General features: G+C 36.4%; 3 protein-coding genes across 4 annotated transcripts; 2 read left to right on the plus strand and 1 right to left on the minus strand.

Annotated features, from left to right (window-relative positions):
• Positions 1 to 1786: 1786 nt before the first annotated feature.
• LOC110782068 (GBF-interacting protein 1) lies at positions 1787 to 9923 on the plus strand. Of its 2 annotated transcripts, none has more exons than XM_021986140.2 (9): positions 1787 to 2080; positions 3291 to 3334; positions 3982 to 4087; positions 4765 to 4897; positions 5027 to 5541; positions 6374 to 6608; positions 7001 to 7292; positions 7975 to 8451; positions 9140 to 9923. In XM_021986140.2, the coding sequence occupies exons 1-9, from the start codon at positions 1897 to 1899 to the stop codon at positions 9449 to 9451; spliced, it is 2298 nt and encodes a 765-aa protein (XP_021841832.2). In that variant the 5' UTR covers positions 1787 to 1896; the 3' UTR covers positions 9452 to 9923. The 2 variants fall into 2 exon arrangements, with proteins under 2 accessions (XP_021841832.2, XP_021841831.2); XM_021986139.2 differs by having other exon boundaries at positions 4771 to 4897; positions 5027 to 5559.
• Positions 9924 to 11375: 1452 nt separating this feature from the next.
• Positions 11376 to 17067, plus strand: LOC110781953 (nucleotide-sugar uncharacterized transporter 2). The gene is made up of 7 exons (XM_021986001.2): positions 11376 to 11829; positions 12741 to 12892; positions 14182 to 14390; positions 14583 to 14676; positions 15377 to 15543; positions 15642 to 15812; positions 16632 to 17067. Exons 1-7 carry the CDS (start codon positions 11766 to 11768, stop codon positions 16912 to 16914), a joined length of 1140 nt encoding a protein of 379 aa, XP_021841693.2. The 5' UTR covers positions 11376 to 11765; the 3' UTR covers positions 16915 to 17067.
• A 619-nt stretch (positions 17068 to 17686) lies between these two features.
• Positions 17687 to 21543, minus strand: LOC110782067 (uncharacterized). The gene is made up of 6 exons (XM_021986136.2): positions 21137 to 21543; positions 19734 to 20174; positions 19399 to 19607; positions 18981 to 19127; positions 18455 to 18679; positions 17687 to 18116 (listed from the first exon to the last, which is right to left on the minus strand). Exons 1-6 carry the CDS (start codon positions 21404 to 21406, stop codon positions 17873 to 17875), a joined length of 1536 nt encoding a protein of 511 aa, XP_021841828.1. The 5' UTR covers positions 21407 to 21543; the 3' UTR covers positions 17687 to 17872.
• Between the last annotated feature and the right edge of the window lie 860 nt (positions 21544 to 22403).

Genomic DNA, 22403 nt, shown 5'->3' on the forward strand with positions numbered 1-22403 from the left:
TTCATACCCATAATTCCCAACATGCTTGTTTGGTTTTGGTAATTTCTTTGACTTTTGCTCAATTATAATGGTTCTTTGTTTGAATTTCAAACTTAGTTTGTTGTTCCCTTTCATGGCTTGTGAGTAGTTACTTGCTAGGGTTAGGGGGTGAAGCTTGGGAATGAATTAGGGATTTTTTTGAAGGGAATTCATGTTGATGTTGTGATAAAACCTTGATTTGATGATAAGGATTTCCATGTCTAGTTAGATTAGTAGTTGCAAATGCTAATTCTATTTAGTTGATTGGAATGCTTCATGTTAGTTTGGCAAAAAATTGTGAATTAGTGTGAGCATGTGGATGAGCTAGTTCTAATTGTTAGTCACTTAGTCTAGGGGTCAAGCGAAAGCTCTTCCTCAGATTAGGCAACTTAATGCGTTCTATCCGAGAGGTGGTGAATGCAGCATTTTCGGTTTTCCCCTAGTTGTCATGTCCTTACAACATCTAGGTGTTTGAACCTTGGTCCTTCCTAATAAACCCAAGACGAACCCCAATTCCCCTATCTCTTTCCCTATTGATCAACTTGTTAATTAGCGTAGAATTGTTAGTTATTATAATCCAATTCACTTTATTATTCTAAGCTAGTTTGGTTTTGTTAAACTCGTTCTCACTGTTCTCTTGGGACGATCCCGAACTTACCACTATAATCAATGTAGTTGGTTAGTTAGGTGTTCTTATAAATCTTGTTTGATTAGGTGATATTCGTATAACGATGCGAAAAACGCCTTGTCAATAGTGAAAGGTCTTATTAATTTGCCCTTTATTACCTATTCATTTTTTTCCTCTTTTAAGCATAATTTTTACACATATAAGGGCAATTTTTAAGAATTTTGAGTTAAAATTTTCTCCGACGTACAATATTTATTGCACTCCACCGATAAATAAGAATTTGTGATTATGTTTAGAGTTTTTTTTTCTAAAGATACCATTCGCGAGAAAGAGAAGGACATGATGTTTTTCTCTACTACGAAGTACTTTGTTATTTGATCCACTTTTCTGGATAATTTATTTCAAATTATATACTTCGTAGTTGATTACAGTGATTTATTGTGGTACCAATACGCCATGATTTGATGATTTAAATATGTTTTTTATTGCAAAATTGAACAAAAGCAGAAAACGCAACGTAATCAATCTCAAGCAAGTATAGTGAATTTCAATCATACTTTATCTATCTATTTATGGTTACCACATTTCTCATAAATTTGTAATTGCTCGTATTTTACTTAGCCTTTTTACAAGACAATTTTTAATACCTTGGGGGACTGTGTGCGCAGTCAACAACTAGCGAGTAAAAATCGTGTTTAACTGAATCAATTAAAAGTCAATTCAATTACGATAATAACACGTGGCTTTGTTCTGTTCGACTTATTTTGACTTATGTCAGACAAAATAAGTTCATATAACTTTAAATAGGTTCAAATAAGTTCAGTTAAGTTCATATAATATAAGTTCAGAAAAAATAAGTTTTTTTCACATTTTACACACAAATAAGTTTATTTCAGATAAAATAAATTTATTTCAGACAAAATAAGTTTTTTTCAGATAAAATAAATTCAATTAAGTTCAGATAAATTAAGATAAATTAAATTCAATTAAAATAAGTCGAATAGATTGAAGCCGTGATGTATACTCTTCGTAAATAACCTTATTTTTTTTTTTTTTGAGGGAATAAATAACCTTACCTGAGTTACCTCTTACTCATCATATTTACTCGGTATTTAGTTTGCTCAACATTTTCAATTGGATGTAGTAGTAAAATAATTAAAACAAAAATCTCCCTCTTCAAAATTTCTCATTTCTCTCTCTTTCTCTCTCCTCTGCCCGTCTCGCCCCTCTCCTGTGAGCAGCTGCAAACAATGGGCAACAACAGCGGCGCTTCCTCCTCTTCAGCTTCTAGGGTTTCGATCCCAAACAATGTCCGCAAAACCATTCAGCACATCAAAGAAATCACCAGTAATCACAGCGAAGAAGACATCTATTCTATGCTTAAAGAATGTTCCATGGATCCTAACGAAACCACTCAGAGGCTCCTCCATCTTGGTATCACTTACTCTTTCTCTCTCCTCCATTTTTTTTTTGCAATTTCTTTTTAATTCAGTTTATTTGTAGTTCGAACAAGATTATACCTTTATTTTGTGTTTCCCCCCTTTTTTCTTCTGGGGTTTTATGGGTTGATGCATTTTGACGATTTATGTAATGGGTTTTTGTTTTTGTTCTGTTTTTTGAACTACAAGTTTTATCTCAGTTGTTTCCCCCGTATTTTGGATGATGTGTATGGTTTGATTTTTTCGGGTTTGTGGATGCTGAGTTTTAAACAAAGAGAATGGCTTTAGTCTATGAGAAAATGACATGACTTAAACAAAGGGAATGATATGTAGCTTGGCTTAATTCTGACATATGAAATGACCAGCAGCTTCAAACTGATTATGGTAAAAACTTTGAAGGATAAGGAAATTCAGTTCTTGAGTCTGATTTGGTTTGGGTTCCGGAAGGTTGAGAGGTGGTGGTGTTGGGGGGTGGGGGAAGCTATATCTTGGGTGGGATAATTACCTTGCGGTTCTTTTTAGTGTAATTTCTGGTTGATTGAGGTAGTGGTATTAATGACGTGGGCGTTTCAGCTTTTTCGTTTAACTAATGCAAGTGAACGAAAGAGGTAGGACTCAGTCAAAACCAATTTATGCTCAAGGTTGATGTAGGACTCAATCACTTCGGTTGATATGTATCATCTATTCACCTTTAGGTTGGTGGACTCATATTGCTTGGTATGTTATCCATTGATCTAGGATGTTCTTTTGTTGATCAGTGTATGTCTTTGCATCTAACCTCATGTTAATTATTGGCGCAACCTGTTTAGTGTAAATGCATTGTGGGTTAAGCAGTTTGGTTTTGATAGTGTTGTTGATTGTAGCTTTAGATCGCACTGATGTTCAAGTTGCTTTCAGACTTATAAAGAATTTTGTGTGTCGATGCTAGATAAGTTCATTTAGGCAACTTTTCTTTTGCCATTTCCTTCCCAGCAGCTCCAAGTCCTGAGTACACTTGTAGCTGTCTATGCGGTGTGCTTTTGAAACAAAATTGAGATAAAATGGTGGATACTTCCCTGTTGAATTTGGTATCATGGTTATTGTGACCTTGCAATATTTGTTTAAGTGATGTGCTCCTAGTTCATGAATTATTTTGCGGCTTTTGAAATTTATGAGAATGGGCAAACTTATTAGCAAGTGAATGTAACTATCTATTGGTTCTGCAGATACGTTTCATGAGGTGAAAAGCAAGCGGGATAAGAGAAAGGAGGTATTTATACATCCATGACATGTAGTACAGCTTGTGCTAGTTTATTCGAGTATACTCATAATACTCACTGTATTGCTACTCATATAGTCATATGAGGCAGAAGCTCTAAAAGTTTTGTCATAATCGGGAGATCTATTTTCTCAATGCATAACAGTGTTTTAAGTTTCAGATTTGGCCACCATCAGTAAACCACTATCCAACCTTGCGTTCAGCTGAAAAACAAAAACCTTACAATACAGTTGTGATGCAGTGATGTGGTTGAGATTTATTACCCTGATTAACCTGATGGATAGGTCATCTATTGCGTTTAGTAGCTAATCCTGTTTACTTCCACCATGCTTTGTTGTGGGCATAGTTTAGCTGTTTAGTATTCTGCATACACTTGCACTTGAGGACCCCTTAATGAAAATATACCAAATCAATGCTTAGGGAATGCGCTTCACAAAATAATTGGTGTCCAGTTGATGTTGTTGAGTTGTTATAACACAGATCAAATGGACCTAAGTCTGTGTGAAATTGATCTTCACGGTGCTACTTAAGAAAAAGGGCATTCATCTTAATACAATATATGTGATTCTTGCAGATGCTTTATCTATACTTTTACTATTTCCTACTAATCTCGAGAGTTTCCAAATGTATTGTTGCAGACAGTGAAGAGCAGACCAGGAGAAGAGTCTAGGTGGAAACCTGGTCATCAAGGGCGAGGAAATAGGAATGCTCGAGGGAACTCCTTTTCACAGTACACTTCTAATGGTATTTCTATTTTTTATGTCATGTTCTGGTTTATCCATATTTTGTAGAAGCTCATTAGTGATTATGCACACACTAGTAAATCTGCATTATTCGAATAGGTGCACTTGGACACTCAGATCCGTTATGACAACGGTTTTAACTCCAACACTGTCCTCCAAACCAACTTGATGAATGATGGTCTACTGTACTTTTATAACCTATTTTTAGTCACTAAATGAAATTCTCTAGATTAACCATGCTAGGTTAGGTCTACTGCATTTTTTGATGCACCCACCAGTACATATGCAGGATCTTAGGCTGTTTTTGCTTCCAATTTATAGTTTCTGGAATTATTGCTGCCTCAGACTCCCAGCCTTTCCAGGTGCTAGTGGTTATCCAATTTGTTTATTTTTTTAGAAATATTTATTTATCATCTCAGTCTCTGTCCTCTCTTTGTTAGTCTTGTTACTCCATTTAAAGAGAATTGCAAGCTTTCTTACATCATCCTTGATAATGATTAATTAAATCTAACAGAAATGTTTTGTAAAGAGAAGCTAAATGTATATTTATCTAGTTAATATTGCTTACTCTTGTATATTTACAAGTTGATGATTTAAATGTAATACCTTATTTCTTCTCAACCTTATGGTCTATGCTTGGATGCTAATGTCTCCTTGCTTCTTTTCTGTTAATGCTAGATGCAGGGGGTCAGAGGACAGCTGCAATGCGTAAGGAGAATGGAGTAGACGAGAGTAGAGGAAGAGGTTTCAAGCACTCTACTGTGCCTATTTCCAAAGAAACAGATTCTGTTCAACCACGTAATCTAGAAAAGTAAATAACTTTTAGACTTTCCAGACAGTACTCCTTAGGCACACAACTTGAGTGTTTTTTTTACCCTGTAAGTAATCCTTTTCAGTTTTCAATCATTTTTTTTTAAATAATTTGTGGCAATCGTTGCAGGTCTTCTTCCACCGTCGTGGATGGGCCACTAGAGCTTCCTAATGGTAGCCTCAGTGGTGGCCGTAGTGTCCAGTCATCTAGAGTAGGTCAAACCTACCCACCCAACAAAAAAAATGTTGCTAGTGCAGACAATACAGGTAGCATAGTGCCCAAGGCAAGTGCTGAAAATGCACCCTCTGCTTCAGATCCTGTGCTGGTGTCCCCATGTGATTCACGGGTTACTGCAGTTGGCTCTATCAAACGTGAAGTGCAAGTTCAACATGCGTCTGCTGAAACAAGGTCTCCTGTTCCTGTTGATATAGTGCTTGTTACCACTGAATCTGTAAGCGATAGTCATTTGAACCAGAATGGACCCCAAAATGTGGTCAGCTCTCCGGTATCTACATCTACAAGTGAAAAGAAGCCGTTAGAACTTGTAGAAGTTGAACATCCAAAGATATCTGGTGAATTCCCTGTATCTGAAAAGAATCATGTTTCCGACATTGTTACAATTGTCAAGCCTTCCTCACCACAAGGTATTGACCCATTGGGAGGTACTTGAGCACATCCACCTGTTACAATTTATAACTGTGACTTTTAAGTTTGTATTTAGATGGAGATGAAGTCATCTGTTGCATGCTTTTTATAACAATTATTGAGTCAGTGTTTCAATGCAGTTATGTTTTCTGGATGATGCTAAGAAACTGTAACATATCTCATGCTTTCTCACAGCTTAATGGCCATTCACATATGAAAAGCTTTGGTCTGTGGGCCGTGAATTGTTTTTTGACCCTGCCCTCTAGGCAAATCGTAATAGTGTGAGCACCCCTGCTCAGTCTGCACTTGATGCTGCTCTGCTTGATTCCAGGCTTCCGAGATTATGCATTTCCTTTACGAAGCTAGTTGTTAGGCTTGACTGCTTGAAGACATCCATTTCTACATAATATTTTATGATGTCTTGTGGTTTCTTTTCTCATCTCTTTACTTTTTCTGTATTTAAGAATAGGACTTTGGTACCATGTTTTTCTTACGCTTGCCTGACTGCATGAGAGTTGAATGTTTGTTTTAAAGCCATGTTTGGCCTGTTTTGGATGCTTGCATACCATGATTTTAAACTGTGTTTCTGCTGATCACTTGATAAATAATCTGAGTCGTGAATTTTCTCATGCTGCAACAAGATCAGCAAATGGGTAGTTTTCATCTTTACTTTTCCCCAAACCCCGCTGACAGAAGAAAAAACACTTTCCCATGTTTTAAATGACATTGCTTGGCCCACAAACGAGATCTGATGGTAGACATGGTGTGATGATGACACTATAATGGTTTTGGTTTAAGGAGTTTCTGAATAAGTCATTCTAAATATCTCAGGTGTGAAGAATGCAACCACAAAGCTTGAGAAGTTGAAATTTTCTGATGGTCAACATGTCATCATACCGCAGCATATCCAAGTCCCTGATGCCGTAAAGAATGTATTAAGCTTTGGAAGCCTTGATGCAAGTTTTGGGGTCAGGGAGAACTGTGTAGTAGACGGTGAAAGCAATGGGAGCTTTAACCCTGTTACCGATTCAGTTCACGAGGAACCTGTCAGCGAGCTTTCTTTATGGTCAGTGTAATTCAAGTCGTTAGGGTTTTATGTTTTCTCATATTAAATACGGAGTATCCTATTTTAACATGAACTTGCTGATGACTGTTTTGATATCCAAGTTGATAATATCGTTGAGAATAAACATCTCAAGATTATGAAAGTTAAGTTGCAACATTTGAGTGATTTTTTGTATGTGAGAGATAACATTCTCATTTTAAACATGGAAACTGAATCTTGAAATTGGAGAACTTGGTGGTCTCTGGATGTTTACATTGCATGTTTATTAATATTTGTCTTTCTACTTGTGGATGTGTGTTTTTTGCATCTTTTAAATAAGATGGCTTGTGAAGCTTATTGAGCTTTTATCCCTCTGGCTCTAAATTTGTTTTGTTATCTCAAACTTTGTGCAGTGATCAAGATGCAGTTTCTACTGCACCAAATGCGAACCATGCAGATCATTCACAATCACCTTCTCATTTACCGGGCAAGAATTCATCCATTGATACCGAAGTATCTTCTGCTGCTATAGTTGCAAAAGATGATCAGCCAAAGCAAGAAGAGACTTTACCAGCTGTAGGCCCCCCGTTTCCTGTTGTTCAAACTGCTCCAAGCTACAACTTTGGCTTCATGCCTCCCATGTTGGCGAATATGCTTGTCCAACCAGAAGGATTTGAGTCCCAAACTCATGTTTCAAACTCTCTGGTATTTTTTACTTGGGCCTATGTCAAGTTTATAGCTTTTCTTTTTGAAAGTCTGCCAGTTATTGCGTATAGACATCCAAATACCCATCCTTGTGGAAAGTGCTGAATTATTTGTAACTGGGGTTATTAGTTTCTTTTGGTTATGGAAAATCTCGAGTCCAGCAATTTTGGACCATTGTGGGTGGGTTGGGGGGATGTTTTTAACGTTTATTAGAAGAATTAAAAGTGACTGAAATGCAGAACACAGAATTCGACCATTTTAATTGAACTCACGCAAAAGCCTGAGTTTTTTACGTCCTTTTTGTAAATCAGAACGGATTTTAAGAGAAAACCCTGGGGCTGTTTGATTGTCAGATGACGCAGAAACGGCAAACTACTGTGGCTTTAATTTGGACCATTTTTTTCCCCTCTCAAACACCGTAATTGAGTTCCTTTTGTGTTTAGACTTTAGACCCTCCATAAGCATGCACCATTTCGCTAACACTAACTACACAATCTTAAAAATCACGTAGGACTTTTTATATTTTCCACTAATCATGCTTACAATGTAATTAACCTTGAAAACGGCTCCTTTCTGTATCTTGTCTATTTTGTGCCTTTTAACTATGATGTTCTAACTCCTATCCTTTAAGATAGCTTAACAAATAACAAGGTTCTGACTATTATATGGCTCTTTATTGTAGGGTGGGAGTTCTCTGGCTATGCCTACTACCGTATCCACCCCTCCTCCGACGCAGTCTGCTGCCGGACAGAGCTCTTCATCAGTATCTCCCCAGCCAATTCCTCTTTTCCGCCAACCTTACCCTCCTAACTTTATACCGTATAGTCATTACTATTCTCCATTTTATGTGCCTCCTGCAATGCATCAGTATTATGGTCACACTGCATTCCCCCCACCACTTCCAACTGGTAATATGTATCTACCACCACCACCTAACGCTGCAGCAGGAATGAAAATTTCTCCTGCACATTTTAAGCCAGGGACCAATATAGGAAACCAAGTTCCCGTAGGTGTGCCATCTGGCTACGGGCCATATGGCACTTCTTTTGTTGGCTACAGCCAAAGTGCTGCTGCCGCTGTGACTTCGGGAAATTCAAGTAACGGTGAAGATCTTGGCCCACCTGCCCTTAAAGAAAATAATATATTCCCAGGACAACAGGTTGGTTTGTTCTCTATTTAGCTTCGTATTTGTTCAGTGATTCATGTTTGTGTTTTAGTTTGAAGAATTGAAGTTGAGTTTTTGTGGTTATTATATCAATATTTTTTTAGGGCTATTTAGTTTCAAGGCTACGTAGTTTTTAAGGCTATGTAGTCTTGGGTGTGTAGTTTCATTAAGGCTCTGTTTGGTTTGGCGTAAAACGTTTTCAGTGAAAAATGATTTTCCATGAGAAACTTTTTTCAAGGAAAAACACAATTTCAAACTAGTTTTTTTTTGTTTGGCTCCAAAAACTAATAGAAAAAGGAAAATGGAGAGAAGATGGGTGAAAATTGATGGGAAGAAGGAAGATGGAGGTAAGGAGGAAAGACGGAAAAGGGTTTCCCTTTCAAATGGAAAATGTTTTTCCACCTTTGAGGTAGTTATGAAAAATTGTTTTACATCATTTGCCAAACCAAGCAACGTAAATTGATTGAAAATAGTGAAAATCATTTTTCATGAAAACGTTTTACATCCTACCAAACGGAGCCTTATAGTTTTCAAATACGGGATCTAGTCCATGTGAGTCGTACGCGTTATCAGAGCACACGATCACTGTCCTAGACACTCGTTAGTCGTTATAGAGATTCTTGGTGTTTTGAGCCAAAACTTGATTGGTTTACTAAAGTTATTGCTGTAAATTGTTGAACAGAGTGAAGGTTCAGATGTTTGGCTTCATCATGCAGCAGCAGCAGCAGGTCGAGATACAACAAACTTCCCGTTGAACCATTTCTTAAATTTCCCTCCACAGGGACAGCATCTACCTCTGAACCCTCAGTCCGGACATGGTGGCTATGCTTTCTATCACGCACTGCAACCCATGGGAAGCCCAGCACCGGGCCTTCCTCTGTTGCAGCAGTCTCAACCCGTGCCAGGATCAACGGAATCAGCGGGCCCCCCACCTTCGAATTCCTATCAACAGCTGCAACGCCAGCAGCAGCAGATCAACTGGAACAACATGTAGTTTTCAAATGTAAGAGTTCTTAAATTCTACAGCAGCAATACTCAGGTACATGACTAGAATGGTCTTTTTGAAGCCTTGTGAAGGGGAGGAGAGATGATATACTACATTCGGCCTGCTCATAGTGTAAATATGGAACTACTCGTGGCCGTGAATTTGAAAAGAAAAAGGAAAAAAGGAAAAAAGATAGGTGAGTAGATTTCTCTGTTGATCCCCATTGATATGCAACCGCTTTCGGAATAGGGTTACTAGGAGTTGTTAATGGCTTTCCAATTTATAACATTTTGATTCTTTTTGGATTGGAGGCTGATAGGAAACCTGGAGAAGTATGAACAAATGAATTCCTGTTTTTGTCATTGGAAAAATCATCTTCTCCTGTAAATTGGATTTTGGTGACACAAGGTGGGATTATAGATTTTGTAATTGGTAGAAAAAACAAAATCAGTATTATTAGTTTGTTATTTTAGTCATTCAATCATTATCTCTTCTTTGTTATTCTAAACCCATGTCATGCACACAAGTTATTTACTAATTACTACTCCCTTCAAAGCGGAAGAGAGAAAGTGTTACAATGATCTAAAAAGCACTAATAATGTTTAGGTCTAGTGGTTAAAACTAAGGGTCTGTACGATAGGTCTTAGATTCAAAACCCCGCCCCCATTTGTAATTTATATTACAGCTCCCTCTAAACTCAAAAAAAGAAAGAACAACAATACAAGTTGTTCATGTGTGACTTTCTTGATGAGTGTTTTTTCCGGATGAACTTGGGCATTTTAGGATAGATTTCTCCCGAAGGTTCTAGACATGGAAGTCTAGAAATCTGTTATACATTGCAGTTGTTGTAAAGAAGTGTATAGCCAAGGAATATTCTAGAGATAGGGAGGATATAAATAGGCACCCAAGGATCATTTGTGCATCCACATAGTTTCCAAATTCTAATACCAGAAAATATTCACATTAAGCACTCATGTTCTTTTTGTGTGTGTAGAGAGAGGCATAAAGTGTAAGGTGATAATTGGTGTAGACGAGATTCAATCCCAGATTTTGGGTAATATCTCTCAAGACTTTAGAAACTAAGTTAGTTGACATCCACATGTTCTCTATTACTTAATATCCTGATTCAAGACACATCGTTCTACAACTAAGGAGTGTCGTAACTTAGAAACTAAGCACCAAAGGAGAGTGCATAGCTAATCAGAGGTTTAGAGTCGTGTTACGAGGTAAAGCAAGACACTAGAAGTTGTGCCGTTGTTTGGGAAGATTTGACTTATCTAAGTATCGAGATTTGGAGAGTGGCGCACGGTCTAGAGAGTGGGCCAAATACTCAACACATTATTGGTGAAATGATCTCAAAAGCGGGCACTTACCTGATAGCCAATTACGGCTCTCTCTAAACTGAAACAACACGAGTTTTTACATATGATTTTTGCCGATGAATATATTTCGTTGTGGGAACCTACCCTATAGCCAATTACGGCTCTCTCTAAACTAAAAGACACAATACAAGTGGTTTACATATGACTTTTGCCGATAAATGTATTTCGTGCTTACCACGATCTCAAGGAATGATTTTTTTAATTAATATTATCCCATTCATCTATAAAACATGATTAACGTTATTCAAATCATATCGAATAATTTTTAGTGAAATACCCCACTAAACTGAGTTTGCATAGACAATACTCGCAAAGTCATAAGAATTATCAAACAATTCTTCTACTGATAGGATTATCAGTTGGTTATTTAAAGGCCGGAAACAATTCTTCTTCTGATTATATGAAGGGTTATATACGAAGGTTATGTAGCAGTGGTGCTTTCGGATACAGGATGACCAAGTCAATGTGATTTTGTTCACCTAATATTTGCTTAATTTTTATCATTTCTCCCCTATTTTATAGGTTAATTTTTATTTTTTCTACCTTTGACACCTTAATCCATAACAATGTTATTAGTAATTTCAAGTTCAATTCAACAAATTGTTAATTATTACTCTTTTTCTATCTTATTTTATTCATACATTAACAATGCCAAATTTTTCTTAATGTTATAAAATTGAAAATTTACACACTAAGAGTTTGTTAAAACTATATTTTCAGTTTTCAAGCTTCTCATTTATAAATTATTCAAGCATTTCTTTCTTCCAATTAGCAATAATTTTGAGGTTAATGATTTGAAATCTCAAAAATTTCGGAAATATCCCTAGCTAATGAGCCGGGCAACAAATCTGTTATTGGTTTACAAAAACAAATATACATTTCTAGCTAATGAGAATTCTTTTTGTATGAAAAATCAAGATAAATTGCAGTAGTAGTACTATATGGGACTTTGGAGGAATGCTAGAAAGTTTCTCAAAAGGAAAGAAAGTGATGCCGGAGAAACAGGTTTTTTTATTTCTTATTCTCTTTAATTCTATTTGATTGAGTCTCATGAATCCTCGATCCAATAAATTATAATATAATATTCATATCTGGTTTACTAATTTCGTTTTCTACTCCTATTTTTTCTAAATTAGATTTAATTCTAAATTAGATTTAAAACATGATGATTTTTGACGTTAGATGATTTTCGCAATGTATTTGATCGAGAGAAGATACATTTTCTTTTGTTGTAATGTGTATTAGATAATCTATTGTTCAATCAATCATCGGTGTTGACACACAACATTTTTTTTAGCATGAAACTTGTCTTGTACGGAATAGTTTGTTTATCATAATTTACCATTGTAAAATTAATTTCGTACTAGTTTGTTACAATTGGTGTATATATCCTCCCACGATCCAAAAACTCTCATACCAATATATCCAAAGTCACATACAGATTTGGATTATCAATCTATTCGTTTCTTCGTAGTTTGCATAAAATTTAATTCTTTTTTCCACCACGAAAATTCTTATATGCAATCTGGGACACCTAACTCTGAGTAGAACCCTTTTTTTTAACCCTTTTTTTTTTTTTTTTCTTTAATTTCATGATGATTATTATCTCTTCAATTAGTCATAATAATAATAATAATACTTTTTTTTGTTTAATCATTTAAGAAATTGAATGTGACTAAATCATGTCCCTTTGTATCCAAGTAAAGTACTTAGTTTACGTGTGTGATATTCAATCTTTAATGATTGATATGATGTTGTTTAAGTTAAAATCATAAGTGGTCCCTTAAAAACTTCATCAGAAACTTGTTGTTTGAGTATTTCCTTAAGAATCATCTACTGTAATTAAGTGCATGTAACTGAATTTCTGTAATTAATCTCTATTGTTTGCTGCTGCATTCTGGTTTTGTTTTTACCAGGTAGAGCCCTGGAGGAACTAAGAGGTTCTCTGTACAATGATCTACGAACTTCGGAATCGGCCAAACGCCAACAACAGCGGTTTTGTGGCCCTGCTGTGGCTATGTCTTTCAATTTCATGGTTGCTGTTGGGATTATACTCACCAATAAATTGGTAAAGAACATAGTTTTTTCTCTTGTGTTAAAATTGGTAAAGTACATAGTTCTTTCTCTTGTGTTTATGTTGCTAGTTTTCGGATAATAGAGGTGACAAATGAGTTGTTTGTTTTGACAGTTATAGTTTTTTCTCTTGTATTTATGTTGCTAGCCTTCGGACAACATAGGTGACAAATGAGTGGTATGTTTTGGTAGTTATAGTTTTTTCTCTTGTGCTTATGTTGCTAGCTTTCGTATAGTAGATGTGACAAATGAGTTGTTCGTTTTGATGGTTATAGTTTGTTTCTCTCTTGTGTTTATGTTGCTAGATTTCGGACAGTAGATGTGACAAATGAGTTGTTCTCGTTTTGATAGTTATAGTTTTTTTCCTCTTGTGTTTATGTTGGGCTAGCTTTTGGACAGTAGAGGTGACAAATGTGTTGTTCCCGTTTTGATAGTTATAGTTTTTTCTCTCGTGTTTATGTTGCTAGCTTTTTGACAATAGAGGTGACAAATAAGTTGTTCGTTTTGATAGTTATAGTTTTTTTCCTCTTGTGTTTATGTTGGGCTAGCTTTTGGACAGTAGAGGTGACAAATGTGTTGTTCCCGTTTTGATAGTTATAGTTTTTTCTCTCGTGTTTATGTTGCTAGCTTTTTGACAATAGAGGTGACAAATAAGTTGTTCGTTTTGATAGTTACAGTTTTTTTTCTCTTGTGTTTATGTTGCTAGCTTTAGGACAGTAGAGGCGACGTTGTTCATTTAGATAGTTATAATTTTTTCTCTTGTATTTATGTTGCTAGCTTTTGGACAGTAGAGGTGGCAGACGAGTTATTCGCTTTGACAGTTATAGTTTTTTCTTTTGTGTTTATGTTGCTAGCTTTTGGAAAGCATAGGTGACAAGTGAGTTGTTTGTTTTGGTAGTTACAGTTTTTTTCCTCTTGTGTTTATGTTGCTAGCTTTCGGACAGTACAGGTGACAAATAAGTTGCTCATTTTGATAGTCATAGTTTTTTTCTCGGTGTTTATGTTCGGACAGCAGAGGTGACAAATGAATTGTTCGTTTAGATAGTTATAGTTTGTTTTCTCGTTTCATGTTGCTAGCTTTCGGCAGTAGAGGTGACAAATGAGTTGTTCTCGTTTTGATAATTATAATATTTTCTCCCGTGTTTATGTTGCTAGCTTTCGAACAGTAGAGTTGACAAATGAGTTGTTCGTTTCGATAGTTACTACTTTGGTACTTTGTTCTAACAGTTGTAACTTGTAGCTTAAGCCAACTCTTAATTTTAGTTTGGATTTGTTCTTAAACAGGTGATGGGGAAGGTGGGATTCAATTACCCAATATTCCTAACACTAATCCACTACACAGTAGCATGGATTTTGATGGCATTGTTCAAAGCATTATCATGGCTTCCAGCCTCGCCGCCTTCAAAATCAACACCTTTCTCTTCTCTGTTCTCTTTGGGAATAGTCATGGCTCTTTCCAATGGCCTTGCCAACACTAGTCTACAACACAACAGGTTTTTCCATCATCTTTTAGAACCCAGGCTCCGTTTGGTAGGGCGTAAAACATTTTCCCGGAAAACAGTTTTCCTCTATTTTCAATTTTACATTGTTTGGTTTGTTTCCTAGGAGTAAAATTGGAAAACCATTTTTTTTTTTACTGATACTGATCTGCTGCATCACTTATTTTGTTTTTTTTGGTTTTGCAGTGTTGGGTTTTACCAGATGGCTAAGATTGCTGTAACTCCAACCATTGTTCTCACAGAATTCATCTTTTTCAGGAAGACCATTTCTTTCAATAAGGTCTGTCTTCTTTAATCTTATGAGGTTATTAGCCTATCATGAACCTAGGGGTGCAAACGAGCCGAGCCGAGCCGAATATTAACCTGTTCATATTCATGTTCAATTTAATTTAGGCGAGCCCGAGCTTTCAACAGAGCTCAAAAATTTGTTCAAGCTTGGTTCGTTTAAGAGGTTTTATGTTCGTGAACATCTCGTTTATTAATCGAGGCGAGTTCATAAACGAGTTTTTTCTTAAACGAGCTTTACGCTTTAGAGTTTAACCATTTGAATATGCACTAATTCAACCATTTAAATTTAAAATGTTTTTTTATTCTAAATGATATTTTTTTGGATGTTAAAAGTCAAAATACGATTTTTATCTATAATAAAACAATTACGGATGACAAATTTGATTATGAACACAAATAGACGATCTTGTTCTTGAACTTAAATGAACGAGCATACGTATGTTCATGTTCAAGCTCGTTTATTAAACAAGTCTCAAAAGTTGTTCAAGCTCAACTCATTTATTAAATAAACGAACATGAACGAGCTTTAACTGAACCCGAACCAAAGTAGTTTATTGAGAATCTGGGCTCATTTGCACCCCCTACACGAACCAGGGTGTTTCGAACCCAAGTCTCTAATAACACCACCTCGTTGTATGTTTATTTTGAGCTAAGCTAAGTGTTGTGCTTCTTTGTTCTTGTGATTTTTCCAGGTCATGACTTTGGCAATAGTTTCAGTAGGTGTAGCTATAGCAACAGTAACAGATCTCGAGTTTAATGTATTTGGTGCTTGTGTTGCTGTTGCATGGATACTTCCCAGTGCAGTGAACAAGATTCTGTGGTCAAATCTACAACAACAGAGCAACTGGACTGCTCTAGCGTAAGAAACACCATTCATTTGATAGAGAGTTTCTCTGAGATTAGATTCAAAGATCATTTATTATTAATATGCATGATCTTATATGTTTATAACTGCAGATTGATGTGGAAGACAACTCCTGTAACAATTTTCTTCTTAGTAGCTTTAATGCCGTGGCTTGATCCGCCTGGAGTTTTATCCTTCAATTGGAATGTCAGCAACTCGTCGGCAGTTATGGTGTCTGCTGTTCTTGGCTTCCTCCTACAGTGGTCTGGCGCTTTAGCACTCGGGTAAATATCAGAAGCACCACCTTTTTACTCTGTAACACTTAATTTTAACTTCGATACCCGTGTCGAACACTCGATATTAAAGATAGCTGTGGGCCGGGCCGGGCGCACACCAAGCGCACTCTGCACCGTGCCGGGCTGAGCCAAAAAGTTCAAAATAGGCCCCAGGCCCGGCCCGTCATGCGTATGCCTAATTTTACTAAATTTAGCGTGCTTTGTCGTATCATGTCGAGTCAAGGCGTGCCGTGCCATGTCGTGCTTTTTCTAAAAAAATACAGCCCAAGCCCAGCCTAGGGTCCAATACTTTGTGCCCGTGTCGGGCTGTGTTTTTTTCGTGCCGGGTCGGGCCTCAGGCCCATACCCGGCAAAACAGGGCACAGACCCGCCCTGCCACGCATATGCTTAATTTTACTAAATTTAGCGTGCTTGTCATGTCGGGTCGAGGCATGCTGTGTCTTGTCATATTTTTTTTCCAAAAAATGCGGCCCAAGGCCCAGTACTTTGTGTTCGTCCTGGGTTGGGCGAAGCCCATGCCAAGCACACTCCGCACCGTGCCGAAAAGTTCAAAACAGGGCCCAGGCCCGGCTCGTCGTGCCTATGCCTAATTTTACTAAATTTAGCGTGCTTTGTTGCGTCGAGTCCGGTCGTGCCGTGCATTGCCGTTCTTTTCCTTAAAAATGCAACCCAGGCCCGGCCCACTACTTCGTGCTGGTGCCTGGCAGTGCTTACTCGACAGTGGTTAGGCACTTGACAGTTTATTTCACACAAAAAACATGCAAAAGTACTATAACGCAGAGAATGACTAGTTTTCTGGAAATGCAGGGCAACTTCAGCAACATCTCACGTAGTTTTGGGACAATTCAAGACCTGTGTCATCTTACTGGGAGGCTATGTATTGTTCAATTCAGATCCAGGACCTACGAGTCTTTGTGGCGCAGTCACAGCATTAGGGGGCATGTCAGTTTATACATCACTAAGTCTAAAGGATTCTGCTGAAAGTGTCGTGAAACAGATCCCAACCCTGAATCAACTTGCAAAACCTAAATCAGATGTTGAAGAAGATGAAGAACAGGCAAGTGTAATAAGTGTTTCAAGTACCGAGTGATCAAGAAAATGGGCTAATTCTGAATCAGTAGTAGATGATTGTATGGAATTGGTAACAACTTACAATTCATGCAGTTTTTGAGAGTATCTTGTAGTTTTGATAAATGTTTTTGTACAGAAGAAAAAAAGAATATAGGATTCTGAGTTCATACAATTTCATTCTCCTAGTTGCAAACAATTCAACCAACCAAACCAAACCAACCAAATGTTTTCATCAAAGCTCAAATTACAGGAGATGATGATTTCAGAAAATCTGCTGTTTATCCGCCATCATTCAACAAATTACACAAATAGATAGCCTTAACAATTAACAAAAATGGAAAGCAAAAGACAAATTTGCCAAAAAGGTTATAACTCAAAATTTACGAGAAAGGACCTTATAAAAGTTTTTGGGTGAAGTCAAGTAATTTTTTTTGTGAGAGACAACATGTTCCCACTTTCCGGCATTGACTTTCGAATTTTGATTTTTTGTTTTAGCTTTTATAGTTAGGAATTTTGGAGGAAAAGGGTGAGAATAGCCAAAAGTGAAACCATGTGCCCTGGCGCCCTGCACATGATGGTCAACAGCCAAAAAACGGAAGTCAATGGCGAAAAGTGGTCTTAGATTGTCTCTCGCAAATAATTTTAAGTTTAAGGTCTAACTTTACCCAAAAATTTAAACGTTTCTCGCAAATTTTGAACTATGAAAGGTCCTTTTTGGCAAATTTGCCAAAGCGAAAAGATTAGATTCCTGCATTTGTCCTGAAATAACCATAACAACAACTATGGAAGCCTTGTATAAATATATCATTTTGAAGTAAAAATGTAAACTTGTACAAGTGTTCAATCTTCTTGTTTTCTCGCAATCATTTTGTAATTTGGGAATTTTACAAAGAAATGAAAAAAAACTGTCTGAGCTCTAAATATATCATCAGAAAATATAATCAAAGCACAAATTCAATCTAGTAAATTTGTACTTACTAACGATTGCTGAGGGTTTTCTCTAAATGTTCATTCTCTCTTCTCATGGCATCCAAGTCGGATTGCAATTTATCCCTATCCAAATTCCGGGAGGCAATTGCTGTAAGCTTAACTTCAAGTTCAGCAACTTCTCTTTGAGCTTTATCAGTTGCAAAGATCTGCTCTCGTATCTTTTCAAAGCTTTCATGTATATTTGTTAGGAGCCTGTACGCTTGACGACCTACGGGATCTTTCTTTGCTTCCCTAAACAAAACATACATGTTCAGTACTAATTTAAGCTGGTACCACTAATTTTGCAAAAGTAACTTTGATCAAGATAAAGTGTATATGACCTTCTCTCACAAAATTTAGTAAAAAACAGTTTTAATCAGTAGTAATCACCACAAATGACAAATACACTCGCGAATCAGTAAAAATCACTTTTATAATTAGTTTTAATTAGTAAAAGTAATTTCGATTCAGTTAAATACCAGGTGAAGAGAACAAGCCTTAAGTTGTGAAATTGTTTGACAATGGAAAAACAAACAAATATCAATTCTATTGTAAAACAATGCACAAGTAAAATGTTTCTCCGTTCTCACCTTAATATTGTTTCGTCAACCACTGCGTATGTTCGATGAAGGCGTTCCTCAACTGAGTTACTCTCCAACTTAAGCTCCCTTGTCTCCTTCAAGATGCGATCGACATCTGTGTCCAATTTCCGACTGTTCTTTGTAATCTCATTGATCCTTTCAATATATGATCTCCTAGAAGCAACTTTTGGCTGCTTCTTCATATCACTCTCAAGTTTAGCACACTCCCCTTCCCTGTCAAAAAAGGCAATTAAAAAGTTATTTTGAGTTAACCAGCAACAATCCATTATAAAAAACGGGGAAAACCAATACCACCCAAAACAATTAAGACATGCCTTTTAAATTTCTATTCATCTATAAGTCAAAATTTACTCATCCTACACAACATAATTGAAGAGACCTATTATTTTATACATTTATACGGTTTACACACAAATACGGTAAAACATACAATGACTATGCAGCACTCGGAATCATTATAAAACAAGAATGCTCATAATTAGGGTCAGAATGGTGTCGGCTGTAGGTACTGTACCTCTTTTTGATTTCAGATAAAACAGAATGTATCTCTCTATCTATTTCTTTAAGATTCTGCAGTTTCAGCTGACAATCAGGTTTATCCACACAAAGGGACTCCAGATAATTCCACTCTTTTTCTTCCAAAGACTTTCTTTCAATGTCCCTGTAAAGACAGAAATCATCATTCAGCATTTAAGTGATTTGCATGTTACAGCATATTGAGCTAATCACAAAGTTTTTTCAGACCAGAAAATGCCTGACAAAACCAGCTTGAACAATTTATATTTGTTTCGAAATAAGGAAGGCACATCATCATATTATACTTTCTCTTCTACTGTTTGTTGCAATTTTGTTTCAGGTTAGAGAAAATCATTTAAATGCTCGAGTCAAATTCAATCCAAAAATAATGTTAGAAGCAATAATTAACACATCACCAATGGTTCTCCAATTCTTGAAGGCTTCCTTGTCTTACGGCTATTTGTTTGCTGAGCTGATCAACATAGGAACTGAAAGAATGCTCATTATCATGAGCCATTCTCACCGCTTCTTTGAGTAATTCATGTTCTTCCTCTAGATGGTGTAATTCGAGATCTTTTTCCGTAGCCTTCTCAGGATCACATATGCTTTCCAACATGCATCTCAACTGCATAATATGTAAATAAGGGAAAGAAAAATTTAAGATGAATGTAAAAACCTAAGTGTTTCGAGTTTAAAAAAAAGTACTCGATCTGTCCCGAAACAGTTGCCAAGTTAGCTATTCTGTACCAACCTCGGGTGAGAACTCTTCACAAGACTTTGATTCCTGCTCAGGTATGAAACTATCTGTAACAACAGTAGTTTTCTCAACTTGAGCACCCTTCGTGATCAATTCTCTCGTACATGCCACTGTTTCTTGCTCATCAACTTTGCTAGCTTTAGCTTCCACATCCAATTTCTCATAAATAGGAATATTTTCAAAAGATGGAACTTCGGCACTGTGATTTGATGATCCTTGCGGATCATCTTCTGATCTAACTTTCTGATTGTTCGGATTGAACAAAGGTTCAGCTTCAGCAGTTTTCTCAGACCAGGTACTTGAAATGAGTTGATCACTGATCGGTCTCACGTCATCTGCAAAGTTGACAGTTTTTCTGGCTTCAGACAATCCAGAAAGCCTTTCCACCAAAAATCTGATCAACTTATGCAAGTCCTCTTCAGATGGGTACAGGAACTGCCGTAAGCAACATATATATTCTGTAAATTATAAATAGTTATAGGATCATAAGCATAACGAACACCACATATATGGAGGAAACAATCTAGAATAATATAAGTCATTTAACAATTCAAATTGCAGAATAGAATCATAAAAGTTGATAACACCGTTTGCCAGCAGAATGAACAGTCATTCAGAAAAGGCACAAATTTCTCCTGTTATGCAAACAGAACAACGGAAATGGCAACCTTCTGAAGCTTATGCAGTCCGATTACACATGATGGGAAATATATTTTGGTTAGAACCTACACGGATTAATTCCTTACAAACAGACGAAACATACGTTCTGAAACTTTATGAGGCGATAGAATGCTCGATTTCCGTTCAAATTACTAAAAAAAGGGTAAGTTCATAGGAACTGGAATACATTGGTTCATCTTATGCATCACAAAAATGAAGACTACAACACCTCCAGCTTATATTGGAAGCACACAGAGACAAATGAAACATCAACTTATGTGAAGTACATCAATCAAGAGTTCACAAGACCCTAGATTTCTCCCACCACCAAGTACTGAATGTGTTAAATTGTTATCCTATAGTTTAAATTCACAATCCGCCCACGGCAAAATCTTGTTGACAACGGGTGTATTGTATACAATAGATTTAGTAATAGTCACTACAAATTGTCCACAATCACCAAAATTACTTCAAAGGTACGACTTTTGTGTAATTTGCTACTCCCATGGTATACTCTATACACCCATTGTATATAAAACCTACTCTTCAATGGAATTACAGCTTTTAATTCCTCCAAATTTCAACATTTTCACTACCGAGATCATAAAAAAGTTCAGGAAATACAAAGAAAAATTAACAACAAATTCCCAAGAAAGGAAAAGGGGTAATTTTTATCACCCAGATCAAATTAATTGTCTAAATAAAAAATCAAAATGAAAATAGAAAAGGGGTTTTACCTGATGGAAGCTGATCTCAAAAGGGTACTCCAACTTCTCAAAAAGGGAAGCCATGTGAGTACAAGAATTGACCTTTTCTGCCATTGAATCAGGCAACGAGGTTGGAAACGACGACGTATCGGTGGTGTTGTGAAGGAGGAGGTGGAGAGATAGGGAAGAGATGGAGAAGAAAGAAGAAGAATCAAGATCTTTAATTGAATTGATTTGAGCTGGAATTTCAATCCCCAGATTTCTGAGTGAGCTGATTAGTATCTCTTCAGATTCTGCCATTTTCTCTCTCTCCAAAGGTGGTGGTGTTCTAAAACTTCTAGTTGCGGTGATGGGGTTTTTCAGTGAACAAACAGAGTGAGGTTGCGAAAATCTAAGGGCACAGGTGAGGAAGTCTATGTTTATGTCAAAAGTGGTTTATGTTTAAAATAGACACAATCGCATTTGATACTGATGAATTTGATATGGTGCTGAATTAACAAGAGTCACTTGTGTTACGGTGTTGGTATTTGAAAGAGGTTGTAGTATTCGATAATTTGCGTCCAATTTGTTTACAAGTCACATGACATTTAAAAATCCTTGGGTCTCGCTAGTTATCGTTTTTACAATCTCTGTGCACTTGCAGCGTTTGTAAACCCTTTCAATTGCTAAGGGCATGTTTGTTCTTGGTTTTATAACGAAGTAATAAAAATTAGGAACTACTACAAGGGTTAACTTATGCAATTGTACATTTATAATTAGTTAACATAATTACCCTATTTATCAAGGTTATTTTTCCAAGTCTGGAGTGCGACTCACCAGACATGAGACGCATTGATGTAGCCGGATTTTAACTTAAAATCTTAAAAGTTGCCTATATTTCATCTACATTTGTTAGCAGCTCCGAGATTAACTATCATTATTTATGCAATTAGATTACCCAACTTTATAGAGCACGAAGTACTGAACTAGTGTATTGAAAATCAATGAAAAGTGATATGCAAAAGGTATTGACAATGGATAAATGGTTATCTCGATTTATCTCAGCTTATCTAAACTTTTCCAAGTTTTTCCTAATTTGCAAAACCAATTAACTTCAATGAATGATGTATTTGATGATAAAATATATTGCAAAAAATGTTACCAAATAGGTTTTCCTGATTTGAGAAACTAATTAACTTCAATAAATGATATGTTTGATGATAAAAAAAATTATATTGCAAACAATGTTACCAAGATACAATAGGTCTTATTCTTGCATGCTTCTACATCTTCTGTGTTAGTTGGATTTTTGTTTGGC

The sequence above is a fragment of the Spinacia oleracea genome, chromosome 2 (genome assembly GCF_020520425.1).
Source record: "Spinacia oleracea cultivar Varoflay chromosome 2, BTI_SOV_V1, whole genome shotgun sequence".
NCBI lineage: Eukaryota > Viridiplantae > Streptophyta > Magnoliopsida > Caryophyllales > Amaranthaceae > Spinacia > Spinacia oleracea.

Bases quoted from the DNA above. Each gene is read 5' to 3' on its own strand.
- LOC110782068 (XM_021986139.2), top strand. From the start codon at position 1,897: ATGGGCAACAACAGCGGCGCTTCCTCCTCTTCAGCTTCTAGGGTTTCG. The intron at 2,081-3,290 runs GTATCACTTACT...TTGGTTCTGCAG, and splicing joins TCAGAGGCTCCTCCATCTTG to ATACGTTTCATGAGGTGAAA. The intron at 8,452-9,139 runs GTTGGTTTGTTC...ATTGTTGAACAG, and splicing joins ATATATTCCCAGGACAACAG to AGTGAAGGTTCAGATGTTTG.
- LOC110781953 (XM_021986001.2), top strand. From the start codon at position 11,766: ATGGGACTTTGGAGGAATGCTAGAAAGTTTCTCAAAAGGAAAGAAAGT. The intron at 12,893-14,181 runs GTAAAGAACATA...GTTCTTAAACAG, and splicing joins TTATACTCACCAATAAATTG to GTGATGGGGAAGGTGGGATT. The intron at 15,813-16,631 runs GTAAATATCAGA...CTGGAAATGCAG, and splicing joins TCTGGCGCTTTAGCACTCGG to GGCAACTTCAGCAACATCTC.
- LOC110782067 (XM_021986136.2), bottom strand. From the start codon at position 21,406: ATGGCAGAATCTGAAGAGATACTAATCAGCTCACTCAGAAATCTGGGG. The intron at 18,680-18,980 runs GTACAGTACCTA...CTTTTTTGACAG, and splicing joins TTATCTGAAATCAAAAAGAG to GGAAGGGGAGTGTGCTAAAC. The intron at 18,117-18,454 runs GTGAGAACGGAG...TGTTTTGTTTAG, and splicing joins GTTGACGAAACAATATTAAG to GGAAGCAAAGAAAGATCCCG.